At 39.3% G+C, this 16,782-nt stretch overlaps 2 protein-coding genes across 2 annotated transcripts; both read right to left on the reverse strand.

Moving 5' to 3' along the window:
* Nucleotides 1-5,594: 5,594 nt before the first annotated feature.
* LOC110697406 (transcription factor LAF1-like) lies at nucleotides 5,595-7,882 on the reverse strand. Its single transcript, XM_021874783.1, has 3 exons — nucleotides 7,588-7,882; nucleotides 6,817-6,946; nucleotides 5,595-6,389 (listed from the first exon to the last, which is right to left on the reverse strand). The coding sequence occupies exons 1-3, from the start codon at nucleotides 7,721-7,723 to the stop codon at nucleotides 5,804-5,806; spliced, it is 852 nt and encodes a 283-aa protein (XP_021730475.1). The 5' UTR covers nucleotides 7,724-7,882; the 3' UTR covers nucleotides 5,595-5,803.
* Nucleotides 7,883-11,647: 3,765 nt separating this feature from the next.
* LOC110697070 (pre-mRNA cleavage factor Im 25 kDa subunit 2-like) lies at nucleotides 11,648-15,992 on the reverse strand. The gene is made up of 7 exons (XM_021874412.1): nucleotides 15,646-15,992; nucleotides 15,225-15,270; nucleotides 14,541-14,634; nucleotides 14,357-14,430; nucleotides 14,083-14,169; nucleotides 13,858-13,968; nucleotides 11,648-12,150 (listed from the first exon to the last, which is right to left on the reverse strand). The coding sequence occupies exons 1-7, from the start codon at nucleotides 15,765-15,767 to the stop codon at nucleotides 12,079-12,081; spliced, it is 606 nt and encodes a 201-aa protein (XP_021730104.1). The 5' UTR covers nucleotides 15,768-15,992; the 3' UTR covers nucleotides 11,648-12,078.
* Between the last annotated feature and the right edge of the window lie 790 nt (nucleotides 15,993-16,782).

The raw sequence follows: 16,782 nt of genomic DNA on the forward strand, positions 1-16,782 counted from the left end.
GGATAACTGGAGCGTACTTTTGACATTTTTCGCATTTCCGAACCAGCTCCTTAGCATCTGCGATCATGGTGGGCCAGTAATATCCAGCCCTCAATGCCTTGTGGGCTAAGGTCCTTCCCCCAATGTGGTTCCCACAGATGCCGAGATGAATCTCCCGTAGGATATAATCTGCATCTGTAAGTCCCACGCATTTCAGCAATGGGGCTGAGAAGGATTTTTTCAGAAGTTCCCCCCTGAAGACAATGAACCTAGAGCTGGTTCTCTTTATCTTGGAGGCCAAAGCTTTATCTTCGGGAGTTTCTCCCCGAAGCTTGAAAGCTAGGATGGGGTCCATCCAACTAGGCTCTGGGTCAGCGCAGCACACTTCGGGTGCTTCGTCGACACTTCTCTCTCGGCGCACTTCTACATATACAGATCTGTTCAGCTCGGTAAGAGATGAACTGGCAAGTTTGGAAAGTGCATCGGCTTGAGTATTCTGACCCCTTGGGATCAGCTGAACCTCAAAAGTTTTCAGCTCTGCAATGACTGACTTGATCTTGGCAAGATAAGCTATCATGGAGGGCTCTTTGGCCTCGTAGCTGCCACTGATCTGATATGCAACTAGCTGAGAGTCTGTTTTCAGGCAGACATGATCGGCTTCCAGGGAGATGCACAATTCTAGGCCGGCGATTGCTGCCTCATATTCGGCTTCATTGTTCGAGGCCTTAAAAGAAAATTTTAGTGCATACTCAAAGGATTTTCCTTCGGGAGAAGTTATCACCACTCCTGCCCCCGAACCGTTTTCGGTGGAAGATCCATCCGTAAACACGGTCCAGACTTTCTTTTCACTGTCTAGCGCTTCTTGGTATGAGCATTCGGCCAAGAAATCCGCTAGAGCTTGAGCCTTAATGGAAGCCCTCGGACGGTAGCTGATGCTGAATTCGATGAGCTCAAAAGCCCACTTGGCTAGCCTACCAGATTTTTCAACCTTGCCGAGAACTTTTTCCAATGGCTGATCAGTTAAGACCACTATCTGATGGCAATCAAAATAGGGCCTTAGCTTCCGAGCAGCTACTACTACCGCGAAAGCGACTTTCTCGAGTAGAGGATAGCGAGTCTCGGCATCCGTCAGTGTATGACTGACAAAGTAGATCGGCTGCTGACTTTTACTTTCTTCCTTCAGCAATACTGCGCTGATGGTGGCTGGGCTAACGGCCACATATAGGTACAAAGTTTCTCCTTCAGCTGGACTAGACAGCGTTGGGAGTTGAGCCAGATGCTCCCGAAGCTGTTTAAAGGCGTCTTTTTGCTCTTCCTCCCAAACGAGCTCTTTTGTTTTCGGGAGTTTCAGGGCTTTGAAGAAAGGTAACCCCTTATCCGAAGCTCTGGAAATGAACCTCGAGAGGGCTGCCATTCTTCCGGTGAGCCGCTGAACATCCCGCTTCGTTTTCGGCTAAGGAAGGTCGAGCGCCGCTTTGACTTTAGAGGGATTGGCATCAATCCCCCTTTTGCTGACTATGAACCCAAGGAATTTCCCTGACTTCACGCCGAAGACACACTTCTTCGGATTCAGCTTCATTTGATGCTTTCTCAAGGTGGCGAAAGTTTCAGCCAGGTCCTTTACATGGTCCTCTGGTTTTTTTCTTTTGACGATCGAATCTTCAACATAGACTTCCATGTTTCGGCCCTTTTGATCGGCAAAAACTTGATCCACCAGCCTTTGATAGGTTTCCCCCGCATTTTTCAATCCGAAGGGCATCATTTTGTAATTGTACACCCCAGCGTTCGTGACGAATGCTGTCTTTGCTCGATCGTCGGGGTGCATAAAGATCTGATGATACCCCGAGAATGCGTCCATGAAACTAAGCAAGGCATGGCCACTTGTCGAATCGACTAGCTGATCGATCCTCGGCAAGGGATAGAAATCCTTTGGACAAGCCTTATTTAGGTCCGTGAAGTCAACGCACATCCTCCAGGTACCATTGGCCTTCTGAACCATCACCACATTTGCCAGCCATTCTGGATATTGGCAAGGTTCGATGAATCCTGCCTCCAGCAATTTTTTGACCTCGGCTGCGATGTCTCGGTTCTTATTGGCGGAGTAATTCCGCTTCTTTTGCTTAACTGGTCGACACGTTGGGTCAACATTAAGCTTATGGGAGATGAGGTCTGAACTTATCCCGGGCATATCAGCTGCCGAGAAAGCAAACACATCTCTGTTGTCCCGAAGGAGCTGAATAAGTTCACAACGGGTGTTCGGATCAAGGTCCATCCCGATTGTTACACATTTCTCTACGTCTCCTTCGGCCAACTCAACTGTTTCAGTCTGTTGGTCCATGTCCATTGCTGATGGACTGGACTCTTCATAATCTGGCCTGCTGCCAATGTCAGCAGGTGTCCCAGTCTTTTTGTTCTTCGGCTGGCTCTCTGAGTCTTGCGGCTCAGCTGAAGAGCTAGCCTTTTCCCTTTCGGGCCCTTTACCTCTGGGTACAGATCCTTGGGCCGAAGCACTTAGGCCTTTCGGCTTTTTTGTGCTTGGCTCTCTTTCTTTTTCTTTCTCCTCCTCATCCTTGTCGTCATCTAGGCGGCTACTGGATGGCTTGAGGTAGTTGCACCTTCGGGCATCCTTTTGGTTGCCCTGTATCCTTTCGGGGAAGCCGGCGTCTGAGACGTAAATCATCAGCTGATGATAAGTTGAGACGACCCCTTGGATCTCATGAATTATGGGTCTCCCCAAAATCACGTTGTACACTGAAGGAGCGTCAATTACCAAAAATTCAATCATGACGTTCCTGGCTGCCTCATCGCAGCCGATGGTGACAGGAAGTGTCACCTTCCCATCTAGATAAGTTGAAGCCCCGTTGAACCCGGATACCGGGTAGGGTACCGGCGTAAGGTGCTTGGGCTTCAGCTTAATTTGATTGTAGGCCTTTCGGAACAGAATGTTTGCTCCGCTGCCACCGTCAACAAGGACCTTACTGACGTCGTGGTTGGCCACCGTGGCGATGATCACCAACGGATCCTCGTGAGGGAACGTAATCCCCCGGCAGTCGGCGGCTGTGAACGTCATGTTCGGCACCGGCGACTGGGGAGATTGAATGTCAGCGTTGTTCACCTGGTGAGTCAAAGCTCTAAGGTGTCGCTTGTGCTCCCTCCGAGAGTATATTCCTCCCGAGATAACATTGATCGGAGGGAATTTCCCCTCCGGCTTTTTACTGTTTTTCCGGGGGAAGTCGAGGTCTTGCCGAGAGTCCTTTACTGACTTCTCGGATTCTTTTTTCTTGTGGTGATCCGCGATGTAATTTTTCAAGTATCCCTTCCGGACCATGTCCTCTATCTGGTCCTTCAGTTGGATACACTCCTCAGTGTTGTGTCCCGAAGACTCGTGGAACTCGCACCACTGATTTTTATTTTTTCGCTGATACCACTCTGGGAGTGGTCTCGGCTTTCGGTAACTCTGCTCTTCCTTCGTCACGCTGTAAATTTTGGCGCGTGGAAGAGAGAGCGGAGTGTAGGACTCGTATCTGCCTGTGTATGAGGCAGATCTTTCCTTCTTTGGGTCGCTGGCCGAAGATTGCCCCGAGGCCTTTGACTTTCCCTTTGCCTTATGGCTTTGGCCTTCAGACAAGGGTATTTGTCTTTGTTTCCCTCCCCCAAATTGAGGTTGGGTTTTCGCTTTGTTCCATTCTTCGGCTCGGATGAACTTATCCGAGGCACTCAGAGCTTCTTCCAGGGTCTGCGGGGTATGCATGACCATGAAGTCTAGGAACTTTCCGGGCTGAAGGCCATTTTGCATCGCAAAAAACGGCTAGCCCCTGGTCCAGCTGAGAGACGCTGGATGACTCGTTACTGAAACGGGTCAGATAGTCTCGGAGGCTTTCGGTTTCCCCCTGTTGCAGACTCATGAGTTCTGCAGTAGTCTTCTCTCGGCGGTTTGCCGTGGAAAACTTGCTCCTAAATTTGGAGGACAAATCATCCCACCCTGTTATGGAGCCTTGCTTTACTCCCTTGGAGATCCACGCTTGCGCGACCCCCTTGAGAGTGGTTGGGAAATATTTGCACCAAGTCGCTTCGGATCTGGGGCAAAGATGCATATGAGTCTCATACGAGGCCACATGATCCTTCGGATCCGAGGTCCCGTCATATGTGATGTGCGACGGTATTTTAACCGTGGGCACGCGCTCTTCCAGTATACATTGCTCGAATGGTGAACTGGCGGGTAGCATAACGGCCTTGCCCTTGTTCCTGGCCGAAGGGACCGCGCTCCGCCCTCTTAGAGAGGTAGGAGTGGTTTTCGTCCCTGGCTGGGAAGTCTAGGCCTCGGCTGCAGGGAACGAGAGGCGACTGCGCACGCTCGGTTCCTTGCCGCCGAGTCGGTCGTGGACGCTTCGGCGAACAGTCTCAGGTTCTCGGTGAGTAGATTCTGGCCGAGAAGCTGAGCTGCTGCTCTTATGCATTTCTGGTCATGAGGATGAGGATCCTTTAAAAAATTGAGGGTTCTTTTTCCTCTCTTTTTCATTCTTCCAGGTATCCTCTTCCCAGTCTTCCAGTTCCCGGAAGGAAGGAAGCTTCCCACCATCATGGTCTAATTTCCTCCGCTGATGTCGGGTATGCGGAGGAGTTCGATCACGAGGTGGTGGCATATTTTGTGCCCTCATCGCCTCCATGAGTATTGCCAGCGCTCTTGCCACCTCTTCCGAGCTGGGCCCCGTCAAAGGGGTCCTCGGCCGAGTATGGGAATGAGGGCGTACAGCCGATGGTTGGCTTTGGGGCACTGAATGTGTCCTATGATCGGACTCACCCCTGCTAGACCGAGAGTGACTCGGCCTATGATGAGAGTCATGAATTACAGGAGAAAGGGAATCCTCCTTGTATGATCCTCCCCCGAGCTGGCACCCTTGGGAGAGTTCCGGTCCGGCGAGGGTGATGGTGTAGGGATTTTAGGCTTTTCGCCCGCTCCTTGACGGAGGCTTTTGCTCTTGCGGTTCTTAGCCATTGCTACTAAGATAATTGCAAGATGATCTTGGTTAGAAATTGGGCTTAAAGATTTTTGAAAGTCTTCCCCACAGACGGCGCCAAATTGTTTCGGGTGAAAACAATGGGACCTTGCCGAAGGTCCGCTGAAACGGAGAAGACTGGATTCGGTCCAAGTTATGTTGGGCCGAAGGTTTCCTGCACAGTAAACACACGTAAACTAGCCTCGGGGGTGTTGCCGAGGAAGGCCCCTCCGATGCTAAAGTCAGTACAATGTGTAGAAAGAGAACACTATGCAAGAGAATTTGTTGCTTGAGGCTTTATTTGAGTATATGAGAAGATATGAATCTATGAATGAATCTATGAATAATGATGGCTTTTATACCTCTTCATACATGGAGAAGTTGGGCCTTAGCCCAATTGGCTTGCTTTGAGGGCTGACCTTTGACTTTAGAACAATTGGAGAGTTGAACCTTGACCTTGGGCTTTTAATTGGATCATTTAATGCCTAGGCCCAATTGGACTAAATTGGACCCAAACAAGACCAAGTGCTGATCGAATGAGATTTATACAATCAAAATGATAACTCCGTTCTTGCAGATTTATTAAGCATTTTAGAGGGCGAGCAAGAAATTAAGGTTGTGTCGAACTCTTAAAAGGCTTGTAATCTAATTAAAGAAAAATAATTAAGTTACATAATTCAGACTTATAACTTTGAAATATACTTAATATATATACTAAAGACATCATAATATTCCTGTACATAACAGAGAAACAGGTAAAATTCCTAGACAGTAATCCTTTGTACAGAAAAATGATATTTTGCTCATCTCCTCATTATATTGGTGGACTAAGAAAAAATCCCACTATTGGACATGTAATACCCACAATAAGAGCCATCACCGGCTGAATAATCCATGAAATTACTTCCTAATGCACTTTGATCTTGAAACTTAAATGGAAAATCCAGCATCCCCTTCTGCATAACATCTCCTACTTCCTGGCTGTACATGTCACTGCTCGATGTTGAAGCAACTTCATTATACCCGAAACCATGGATAAAATCACCCTGTTGTTTCTCTGCTGTGAAACCAAAACCATTCTTTACAGAAGTTGGTTGCTGATAACTTAGCCCATTTTGCCCTAGAGTGTAGTCATTTGAAAGCCAGTCAGCAAAAACAAGTCTAGGTAAGATGTTTTCGTGTCCTTGTACTTGTTCTCCACCATCAAGAAGTTCAAGTTCACCCCTTGAATCTTTGCTTGTTTGATTTATACAAGAACCATTTTCTTCTGTGTTACAGATTGCGAATTTATGTTTCGCAATATTAGTTTCAGTATCAGCAGATTTCCCTGCTCTTTTCTTCAAGTAAGAGTGCCAGTAATTCTTTATCTCATTGTCAGTTCTTCCAGGCAGGTGCTTTGCTATTTGAGACCATCTGCTCAATTGCATAGAAAACTTTACACTCAAAACGTAATAATGTATATAATACAGGCAAACATAGTTATGAAATTCTACCAAGTAGACCCTTTCTTTATGACATTCTAGGTTGTTGGTGCAACCATGACATATTCACAGTAAGTCTTGCTACAACACTTCAAACAGAATTACAAAAATGTCTTTTTCGGATATTCTTAGATATTTTCCATATGATAAGGACATATCCTAGGGAACCAATGAAAGATTACATCCTAATAATAAACTGCATTCAATTTTTAATCCCGCTTACATCCCTATAAAACTTTTTTGAGCAGTTGAAATGATCAAAAGTTAGACTAACACAATTGAATAATACTACATCATAACTTTAGTCTACTTGAAAAGCATCTTTTCAAAGATGAAATTGAGATGATTTCTGAACTTACTTGTTCCCTAAGGTTTGGTGAAGGGTCAGAATCATTCCTTCTTCTTGAGAGCTAAACATGCCTCGTTTTAATCCCGGTCTCAAGTAATTAATCCATCTTAGTCTGCAGCTCTTTCCATTCCTTTGCAGCCCTATATTAGAACAGCTAGTGATCAGTTCACATGGCTCAATTAACATAAGTAGTAAAATTATCATTAAATTCATGATAACGAACTTTTGAAAGAGAAATTAGGCCACCATCAGATGCATGCACCTTGATACTAGCTAGAAATTCTAAATTCACGAAAGTTGCTAAAAGATTGTAAGGTTTATAAAAATTGGAACACTTTGATTAATATTCCCATAAAAGTTATAAGGTTAAATAAATAGTTATTACACAGGGAAGTGTTTCATAAGAGAGTACTCTGCTTCATACCAACCAATCAATTCTAAAGTATGTTTCTCATCGGATTTTGCATTTCACTTCAAATACCTGTGTTTCACTTCATTTCACTTCACTTCATTCCATAACACAAAACAGTGTTTACTAGAAGAGTATACTATATTTTGGAAAAAAACCGGAAAATTTTCATCAAATTTGAGAACTTGGAAAGCTACCAGTGTCTCACAAGCACCCAAGTATGAATAACAGATTCTAAGCATGACAATTAGTATTACAAGAGCAATAACCATTAAAAAGGTTAACAGGTTGACAAATAAGAAAAAAGATATAATGAACTTCTATGAAGTCCATTCATGTTAGCAAGCTTTCGATAAACTGTAAAAAACATACCAGCATTAAGAGGCACAGAACTCCAGCAACCAATGCCATGCTGAAGAATGTAGTCTTTAAGCCTTTGATCTTCTTCAGGTGACCATAAACCTTTCTTGTGCTTCTTTGATAGCTTTTCCGAAGACTTTAACCCCATTTTCGCGAATAAAAAAGAACATACACAGGGATGAATGATGAGGAGAGTAGAAGACAGCCAACTCTTGGGTTGGAATATGAAGGAAATTAAAGCTGACTTACAGCCAACAATTCTCTATTATAAAAGAAAGGAAAAGAGGCAATGAGATTATTGTATCTTTAGTTGTCATTTAGCAAAAAGAATCATGTTTATACAATTTCATATTAAATTAGTAAGCAACAAAACAAATGCTACTTGTCTTTAGTTTGTTAAAATCATTTTTCTGGATACCTATTTTTAATAGAGGAATTTTACAGCAGAGTAATTTCTCATTAGCCTTTGGACCACCAAAAACAGTCTTTGCTTAAGATTCCTTACAAATTTCCAAACTTAACTAGAAAAACATTATAAATAATGAGAAATTAGGCTGCAGAAATCAGTTAACTATATGTTTTTCTCATTTAAGAATTAAGATTCTAATTAGCATCTTAACTATTGAAGAATCATAACATTATTTAGCCGCATACTTAGAGGTAGTTTTCAAGATTATGTCAGTGCAGCATTTTCATTACTATGTATAAAGGAATCAAATTCTTTAACAAATTTTATTAGATCAGAGACAGAGTTCCAGCTTATGTTACTCATGTATCATTATCAAAAATGGTCACAAGGATACCTATCTAACTGTCAAACTCGGCCATCTTACAAAGGGAAAATTAAACCATTTTTTTTGTCCAGGATGAGGTATGAAGTATTACTGGTTTTTTTTTTTTTTACCCATGTCAAAATCTGAAAGGTCTAACAAGGGTACTTATGGTGAAAAAAACGAGTCCGCGATGATGAAAAAAAAAAGTGCATGACTAAATAAGGGGTGTGATGATGAAATTTCATAGGATTATATAGATTTGTAACTCGAGAAATATAGTATTTAGGTAAACAAATACGTGATTTGTAGTTCAACAATTATTCAAAGATATCTCTCCTTGTAATGATTGTGATTAATCAGTAAAACAAAGACTTGATGCAATAATAAACATATAATCATTGTTGATAATTAACAAGAATCAATTAATCTGGTCTAAATTAATCATAGAAAGCCGACAATGATTACATAAAAGGCCCATACAAATGACACCTTTGGTTTTTAAAACAAACTTGCTGAATGAAAGGTCAAAACTTTATTTGCAGGATGACAACTGCACATTATTTTACTAATGGAAACTTGCTGACAGCCTAATTTTACATATAATTGTTTATAGAATTATTAATAAGAACACGATTTGTATTATCATACATTATTCTGATAATAAACCTGCTATATTCTGCATAATTTGTACTTGAAAAATTATCATACATTATTCTGCATAATTTGCTATATTATGCATAGCTACATAATCTGGTAAACTTCTACTAGTTCGCTCAAACTCTTCATATCACCTCAAATACCCTTGTCGGTCATACAAACTCTATCACGGATATGGAAAATTGGACTAAAAGCTTGCATATTTTTCATGAAATAGCCGAGTATAACACCTAAAATTGTAGTCTAAACTTTATTTTTCCAAGAACCAATATAATTTTTTTATCCTTCTCTTCGGCTTCATTTTATCACCCTTTATCTAAACTTATTCGGAGTACTCGAATTGTCAAGAGTTCTTGTTTCTTCCTATATGAAGGATATCAACAGCAGTGAGCTCTTAGTTCTATAAGTAGAGTCAGAAAATTAAAAATAAGAAAATTGGTTTACATCTTGAAGATATGAAAATCTTTCCTTCATATTCAATCAAAAAATATTAGACTTGTTTGTCCGTCATAACAAAACAGAAATCTCAATGATGTCATATATTGACAAAAAAAACTACAATCTGAAATTAAGATGATTAAGCCAAACAAGGTATAACATCACATAATAAAATAGGGAGTTGGTTATGACTTCAAATTGACTAGAGTATATCATAATGTGTCTTACCAAAATAAATAATATTGTGTATAATAATATAGATATAAAAAAATGCAAGTAAACCACATAACATTTTGATCAGGGTAAACTAAAGCATATGATAGTATAGCCAGATAAGGTATCTAAACGTTACATGAACTAATCAAGGCATTACCTACTTGATTATTGAAACTACTTTAGTACCAAAACAAACTAGATTACAAAATATACTCTCCGTCCGAAATAAATTAAACATAGCATAGTTTTAAAAATTACTGTTTGAGTTGTGTTATTTCTATTCCCGAAGACCCCTCCTTTCCCATCACTAGATTATGAGGACATATTAGGAACCATAATTATGAACCAATAGAATATTAAGAGAGGTGACAACTTTTTTCGCACTTTCTAAAGAAACTCAAGCTTCAAGCCTTCAATTTCTATTAAAATAATGGGTGGGTTGATAATTCCATCACCAGAAATCTAATTACATGCTGATTGGATAACATACTATTACTATATTACTAAAAATAAAATAGACATTTAATCCCACAAGCTGTAAATCAAGATTCTGTGATGTATTATCCTGTTTTCAGCTAAAATATTTTATCTATGCTCCCTACCAAAATACATATATCAAGTACAGGATTTGGTTTAACTTCCATACATTACAGAATTAATTACAGTACTTACAGAAGTACAGTAAGAACAATCATTATCTTGATGATCTTAATTAACGCAAAGGCATGATTAAGACTGATGAAGACGGCTCTAAATTATTAACATAATTCCACTGATTATAAATTAGACTTTATTAATGTTTTTTTTAACCATATTAGAGAATTATGGGTTTAACTTAAAAACAATTGATTTCATTAAGTCTATCTATTTAGCACCAGTAAAATTTATATAAACAGATTCTGCCGGCCCTTTCAATGAATTGAAGCATGGTTTTACAACTTTTCGGATAAAGTATGTGATAATACAGCTCAAATGTCAACTGAATGAATGAGCATAAGCAGGAATCATATTGTAGTTTGTACAGCCTGGACTGCTTTACTTCCCCCATATAAACCTCTTTATCTTCCTTAATATGTTCATGTATACTAATATACTTCGTACTATACATATTTTTAAGAAATAATTATAAAAAAAAAAAAAAAAAAAAAAAAAAAAAAAAAAAAAAAACTACTCATATATTCATAATATATTATTCCCTCCATTCTTTTTTGTTATTCATATTTGGACAGATAAAAGGCCAAAATATGAAGGGAAAAAAAAAATGGAAGGATTGTTTTCTTATCAGATATCATAAAGATCTTGGTTTTCATGAATGCCAATCAAGATGAACCCTTTAAATTTGATCCTAATTCCCAAGGAAATGCAAGTACTTATTGGATGATACATGTACCCAAATAGTTCAATGAAGCTAAATTAATGATATATTTGTTTATCAGTATGACTCTGTCTAAGATATAGACTTGTGTAGGCTTAGGCTAGCTACACCACTTGGACACAAGAACCCATGTGTTTAAGTGTCCAACTAGCCTATTTCATGATAATATCCTGATTTTGGTATAAAATGAAGTGTATGTTGGAGTTGAAGTGTCGAGGATTTAATGCAAGTTCGTGAGATTAAGCGAAGAGTATCAAATAGAACACATCATTACATCAGTAAATTCATCAAAGAGTAGGGGCGGTTGTATGACTGTATCCCCATAAAGTATGCAACGACATCCGTTCCTTCTATAAAAACCTTGTGCAAAAAGCTTGGTAGTATATTCCTCAAATTATACTTCGCTATAATTAAACCAGTTTATCTTTTGATCTGTGAGTGTGTTAAATTTCTTTGTTCATCCCCATGGCATTCACAATACCTTACATACTTCTGTTCATCTGATTCCTGACATACCAAAAGGATCCTGTAGCAAAGCATTTTCAGAATATTTTCATGATAACAAAACATGTTGAGCTAGAATTCTCACCCAGGATCAGGCATTGCCAGAATATAGAAAAATACCGGTAACAACAAAGATATCATCAATAAGCAAAACAGATATCCTCCCTACCTCATTCATGACCAGTCATTACAATAGCAGAACCATTTGATCTGCCAAAAAACAGCTACTGAAAAAGTCGCCACAGTTTCTGTAACATACTATGCAAATACTACCCTGCCTTAGTTGTATACTAATCTAACAACAGTTCAAGAATATGTCAGGAAATTAAAAATAACTACCTGACACAAGGAACAGGACCCAAATATTCCTGAGAACAGATGACGAATCTAATTAACAAGTCTCCAGTTAGTGATAAGTGAAGGTTAAGAGTAACTTCCGATATTTGAATGAGAATAAAGGCCTTTGTCTTTCGCAGTGAACTTATAATTTCTATCACAGGTAACTGTTGGAAGCAACAATTCCATAGATCCAGGCTAATCTCAGGGAGAGATCATTTTAAACTGGAATCTTGACAGCTGCTGTGGAATGGAGGATAAGACAGGTCCGTATCTCTGTCAACAAACAAAGAACTCATATCAGAACACTTTAAATTTCAATTATCAGATTTCATATGATGCTTTTTTAATGTTTCCAAACTTGGAAGGGCGAATGGGGTTTACGGGAATAGCCGAGTAGGGCAGAGGGTAGAGCACTAGAGCACCTTTGCAAAGGTCAAGAGCTATGATGGAGGAAATTCAGACTATGGCCCTGTCCTATTCATCTGACTAGTTATATTGGAATTATATTTACTGATTAAATAGAGTTTAGCTAACTGAAACTGATACTTGTTACAGATATGGACTTAAAAAGACTTTCTATCAAGGTTGAAGAGAACAATGCATACATGGTCAAATTGAAAAACACCAAGTATATGGCAAACCTAGGGTGGAGTGGTGGACTACTGACAGGGATCTCAATATCACAGGAATCAAGCCAAGACCATTTTTACAAGACTGCATGCCTATCAATTACTAACACACCACGACACATTAGGAGTACTTTATAAATTGATTATATTGAAACATAACAGATCCACATCATAGATAATTCAGCATACTAACTAATTAACTATCCCTTTTTCTTTCTATTTTATTTTTTATTTTTAAAGAAAAAGGTAACTGGAAACACAGGAGACACAACATATATGAACAAGAGCAAATTTACTTTAAGATATCTATATGGTCAAAATTTTACTCCTCGTCTAAAGCTCTATCCATCCAATGATGAATTGACAAAAGCACAAAGAGGCATATCTGTTAAATGAAGTACTGGATATTAATGTTACCCCTCAAGCCAATATTATACAAGGTTTCAGAGGCTCTCGCATTTTAGGCATGAAAAATTTAGAGAGTAGTTCCTTTGAATAAAATAAGATAAGACCAGAGGAGACTTATATTAGATTCCTGACATTGGTAAATGACTCAGCAAAGACCTCAGGATGGGTATTGAATGACATTTTATCCTCGCTTTTGCGCTAAATGCAGAATATGCACCTACTTTAGCCCAGCCTTGTTGAAGACGAGGCATAAGCCTTGCCTGGCATCAGATAATGCCTTAGCCTTATGCCTTATGGATAAACGTCAGTGTAGGATGATGCATGTGTCTTTGCTAACTTAGAAAGCTTTTCATTGATCTTCAACTTTCACAGGATCCAGTCTTTTAAGGTTCCAGAAGCATCTTACTATTCCCCAACCCCCTGACCTAAGCTGATAAATTTTGGTAGTTTGATTGATATTATGTCACAATATTCTTGAGGAAACGAGTAGAGAAAAGATGATGAGACATCCTCTACAAAAGAAAGGCACTTAAGGCTATGTTGAAAACGAGTAAAAAGGACCCACAGGTGCATAAAAGGAGCAAGATACACCATAAGATGGAGTGCAACATGAACTTCTAGCTCTCATCAACAGCATGTCCGGCTTCTTTGAGTAATTAAACATTATAACAATGCTCATCAAACATAGCATAAGGCCACAGTTTGTCAGGTATAACTTGACTCATAAAATGATGAAGTATAAAAGCAGCACTCGTTAAATCATGCACAAATAATTACATGTAATACATTGTCGCTTATAAGACTTATAATTTCAGCAGTAAGCTTCTTGTCCAATCAGTCTCATGCCTAATTGGACTCATAAAATTATAAATCAGAATTGGGAAAAAAAAAACGCAGATATACTTTAACGAGGAATATAATGAAAACAAAACTGGCCTCATACCTGGACATTGTCATAGAGTTCAAACAAAGGCACAGCAAGAAGTTTCAAGTTTTTCGGCACAGCAAAGTACTCTCTCTCGGATAGATGCACAATGTAGAGTTTTTTGCACTCCTGCATTATCAGATATATGAATGCCAAAATGTTCGATGAGCAAACCAGGATAACCTAAAATTGGTTCTCTTGCAGTTGACAGCATTACAAAAATTAACCTGAGAAGAGATTTACCTTTGGTTTTGTTATATGAGGAGGGCAGTAGGGATACATAATAGTTTCAAAGTTTGGCCGCCACCAAACACCCACACACTCCCCTATCTGAAGGAGAACAAAAAAAAAAAAAAAAAAAAAACCGAATATTGAGCAGTTAAGACCAAAAAGAGGAGGAAAAAAAAAAAACACTTTCCAATGACACCAGACTCAAACAATGACACAGCAAATACAATACACAGAACAAGTACAAAGGAATAACCCAAAAAAAAAAAATAACACACACACACACTACCTGCCATTCTGGATGTAGAGAAGGTGAGTTTGCAGCAAGCTTGCTGGATAATTTCCTTTTCAAACCCTCAATCTCTGCAGCATAAGTCATATTACCATACCTCAAATCTCAAACAGAAATAAAGCACAAGGCAAATGACATGCACTTTTTTCATCGGGGGTGGGGGATGAGGAGGGGAACATACCATTCTCGCCTGGCTTCAACCGACCACCAGGAAGTTTGCAGAACGTGTTTCCAATTTGGAGAAGAAGTATGTGCGGATGGTTGTGCTCCTGCACCTGCAATACCAAGCAACTTATGCCAGAATGAACAAGCTATACAGTCTTTTCTCGCATCCTTCTAATGGTTCTCCAAATTAATTCAGCAAGAAGATAACTTCAGAAGAATAAGCAAATTGATCCATTCCAATCATGCTTCATGCCAATTGGTACATTTCCTCAAAGAATTAAAATTTTTTGCTTTAACATTCATACCTCTTAATCTAATTAGTTTATTTAAATAAAAGCATGCAAACAAAACAAGAACACAAGCCCTTGTAGAGTGTACAATCGGAAGATCACCCCCCCCCCCCTCCCCCCAGCACACCCAACAGTCTGAACTCTGAACCCTCATAGCTTAGTAAGTAATGATCTGACAACACAGTGATACCCAATACAACATTTAATCGTAAAAAGGCGTTAATCAACATCGAACTTTGATTCCTATAGATGTGTGGACTGTAAAGGGTGATTAAATGATTTGACCTAAGGCAAACATCAATTGCTTTCATCACTAGAGTTCAAGAATTTAAACAACACATTCATTATGCCCCATCAATCCAAAAATGAAGAGAGAGGGAACTTGGAGCGAATAGGAGTTAGAATCTTACCAGTAGAATTGCCTCCACACTTGTTCTCATACCCTCCTTCATGTAACTACAAGAAAAGAGAAAAACAGCAAAATTTTCAGGCCAACCAACAAATAGCAACATCACAAACCTGAAATCTAAAGTTTCTACAAATAATCCAATTCACAATTCTGAATTCCAAGCCCTAAAAATGTGTCTAAATCTCCCAACTTTATCAACCCTTTGCAATGTGCAACCAGAAAAAACCTAATTCAAACCCCAAAAAAATACAACCTTTTTAACCAAATTAACAAAACACAAACGAAAACAGGAAATTGAAGAAACCCCAACAAAATTACAGCAAATTAACATATGGGTCAAGGTTTATGCAGGGTTTTAAACCTGAAATTTAAAATTACAGCCAAAAAAAAAACCCAAAAAAAAGAGGAGAGAGGAAACAAACTTGACTTTCATGCGAGCAAGGCGATCAGCAACAGAAGTATCTTTCTCCATCTTAGGCTCTTTGGTGCCGAAAGTGTAGCTTGATAATGGGTATGTGTTTACAACCGGAACTGGGTTCAACATCTTCTCTCTTTCTCAGTAATTCAAGCTACCTCTTTCGCCCAATTGCCCTTGATTTTCTCTCTGATTTGCAGAGAGAAATCGATTTGTTTTGGAGAAGAGAATGAGGGGGAAAGTAATAACTTATGCAAGATTTAAGGAAAAAGGGTTAATAGTAAAATTGATAAAAACCCAGAATTTATGGTGGTCTTTTAAAAAAGGGTGCTGGAAGGCCCTCGCAAATTTGGGAGTTGTTACCAAACCTTATATAGGGTGCTTCTGGACAAACTCTTAAATCTTAATGCACATGTAACAGTCTTGGACAGTTGGACCCTAATCACTTTCTAATTTAATTTGAATTTTTGGTTTTCAGGAAAAGCCATTAGTGTATTAATTAATTAAGAGACAAGTTGTCCATGAGTATATAAAAGGATATATCTTGAGAATAATGGTCTTTCCAAATCTGTTCGGTTTTAAACGGTACTAATCTAACAAGGGTAATGGCCAATGGGTAATAAAAGTACAATCTTTTTTTACATGAGACCAACTAATATAGTCTAAATTGGAGCTAACAACAAAGAGAGAAAATACAAGTCAATCAGCCTGATATATAAGTTGGTATATAAGGGAGTATATGGGTCATTTCGGTTATTTAATTGGGGGTAGCTTTGTATTTTCATTTCTTTCTTCCTCCCTTCTCCAATCCTCCATCATACTTCCTCCACGAGACCACAATTGCACACCTGTACACCACTGCCACCACCGCCTATGGTCCTACTTTACACTCTTTGCATATAGAATATCTTTTTGTTATCGTCACGAAGCGGCGTTAGGCCCGTTGTTGAGGAAGGAAAACGAGAAGAAGAGGGACATGTCTTAATTTTTGTTAATTTCATTAATTTGTTGGTAAACAATTAGTCCTTTCTAATAAAGATAGTTGTATGTTGAATCGCGACATGCTTTGTGTTCAGTTTGCGTGTCATGCATGGGTTTGACTAGGCCTAACTCACAATTAACCCCACAAGTCATGCAGTGCTTT

The sequence above is a fragment of the Chenopodium quinoa genome, unplaced genomic scaffold, assembly GCF_001683475.1.
Source record: "Chenopodium quinoa cultivar QQ74 unplaced genomic scaffold, ASM168347v1, whole genome shotgun sequence".
Classification (NCBI taxonomy): domain Eukaryota; kingdom Viridiplantae; phylum Streptophyta; class Magnoliopsida; order Caryophyllales; family Amaranthaceae; genus Chenopodium; species Chenopodium quinoa.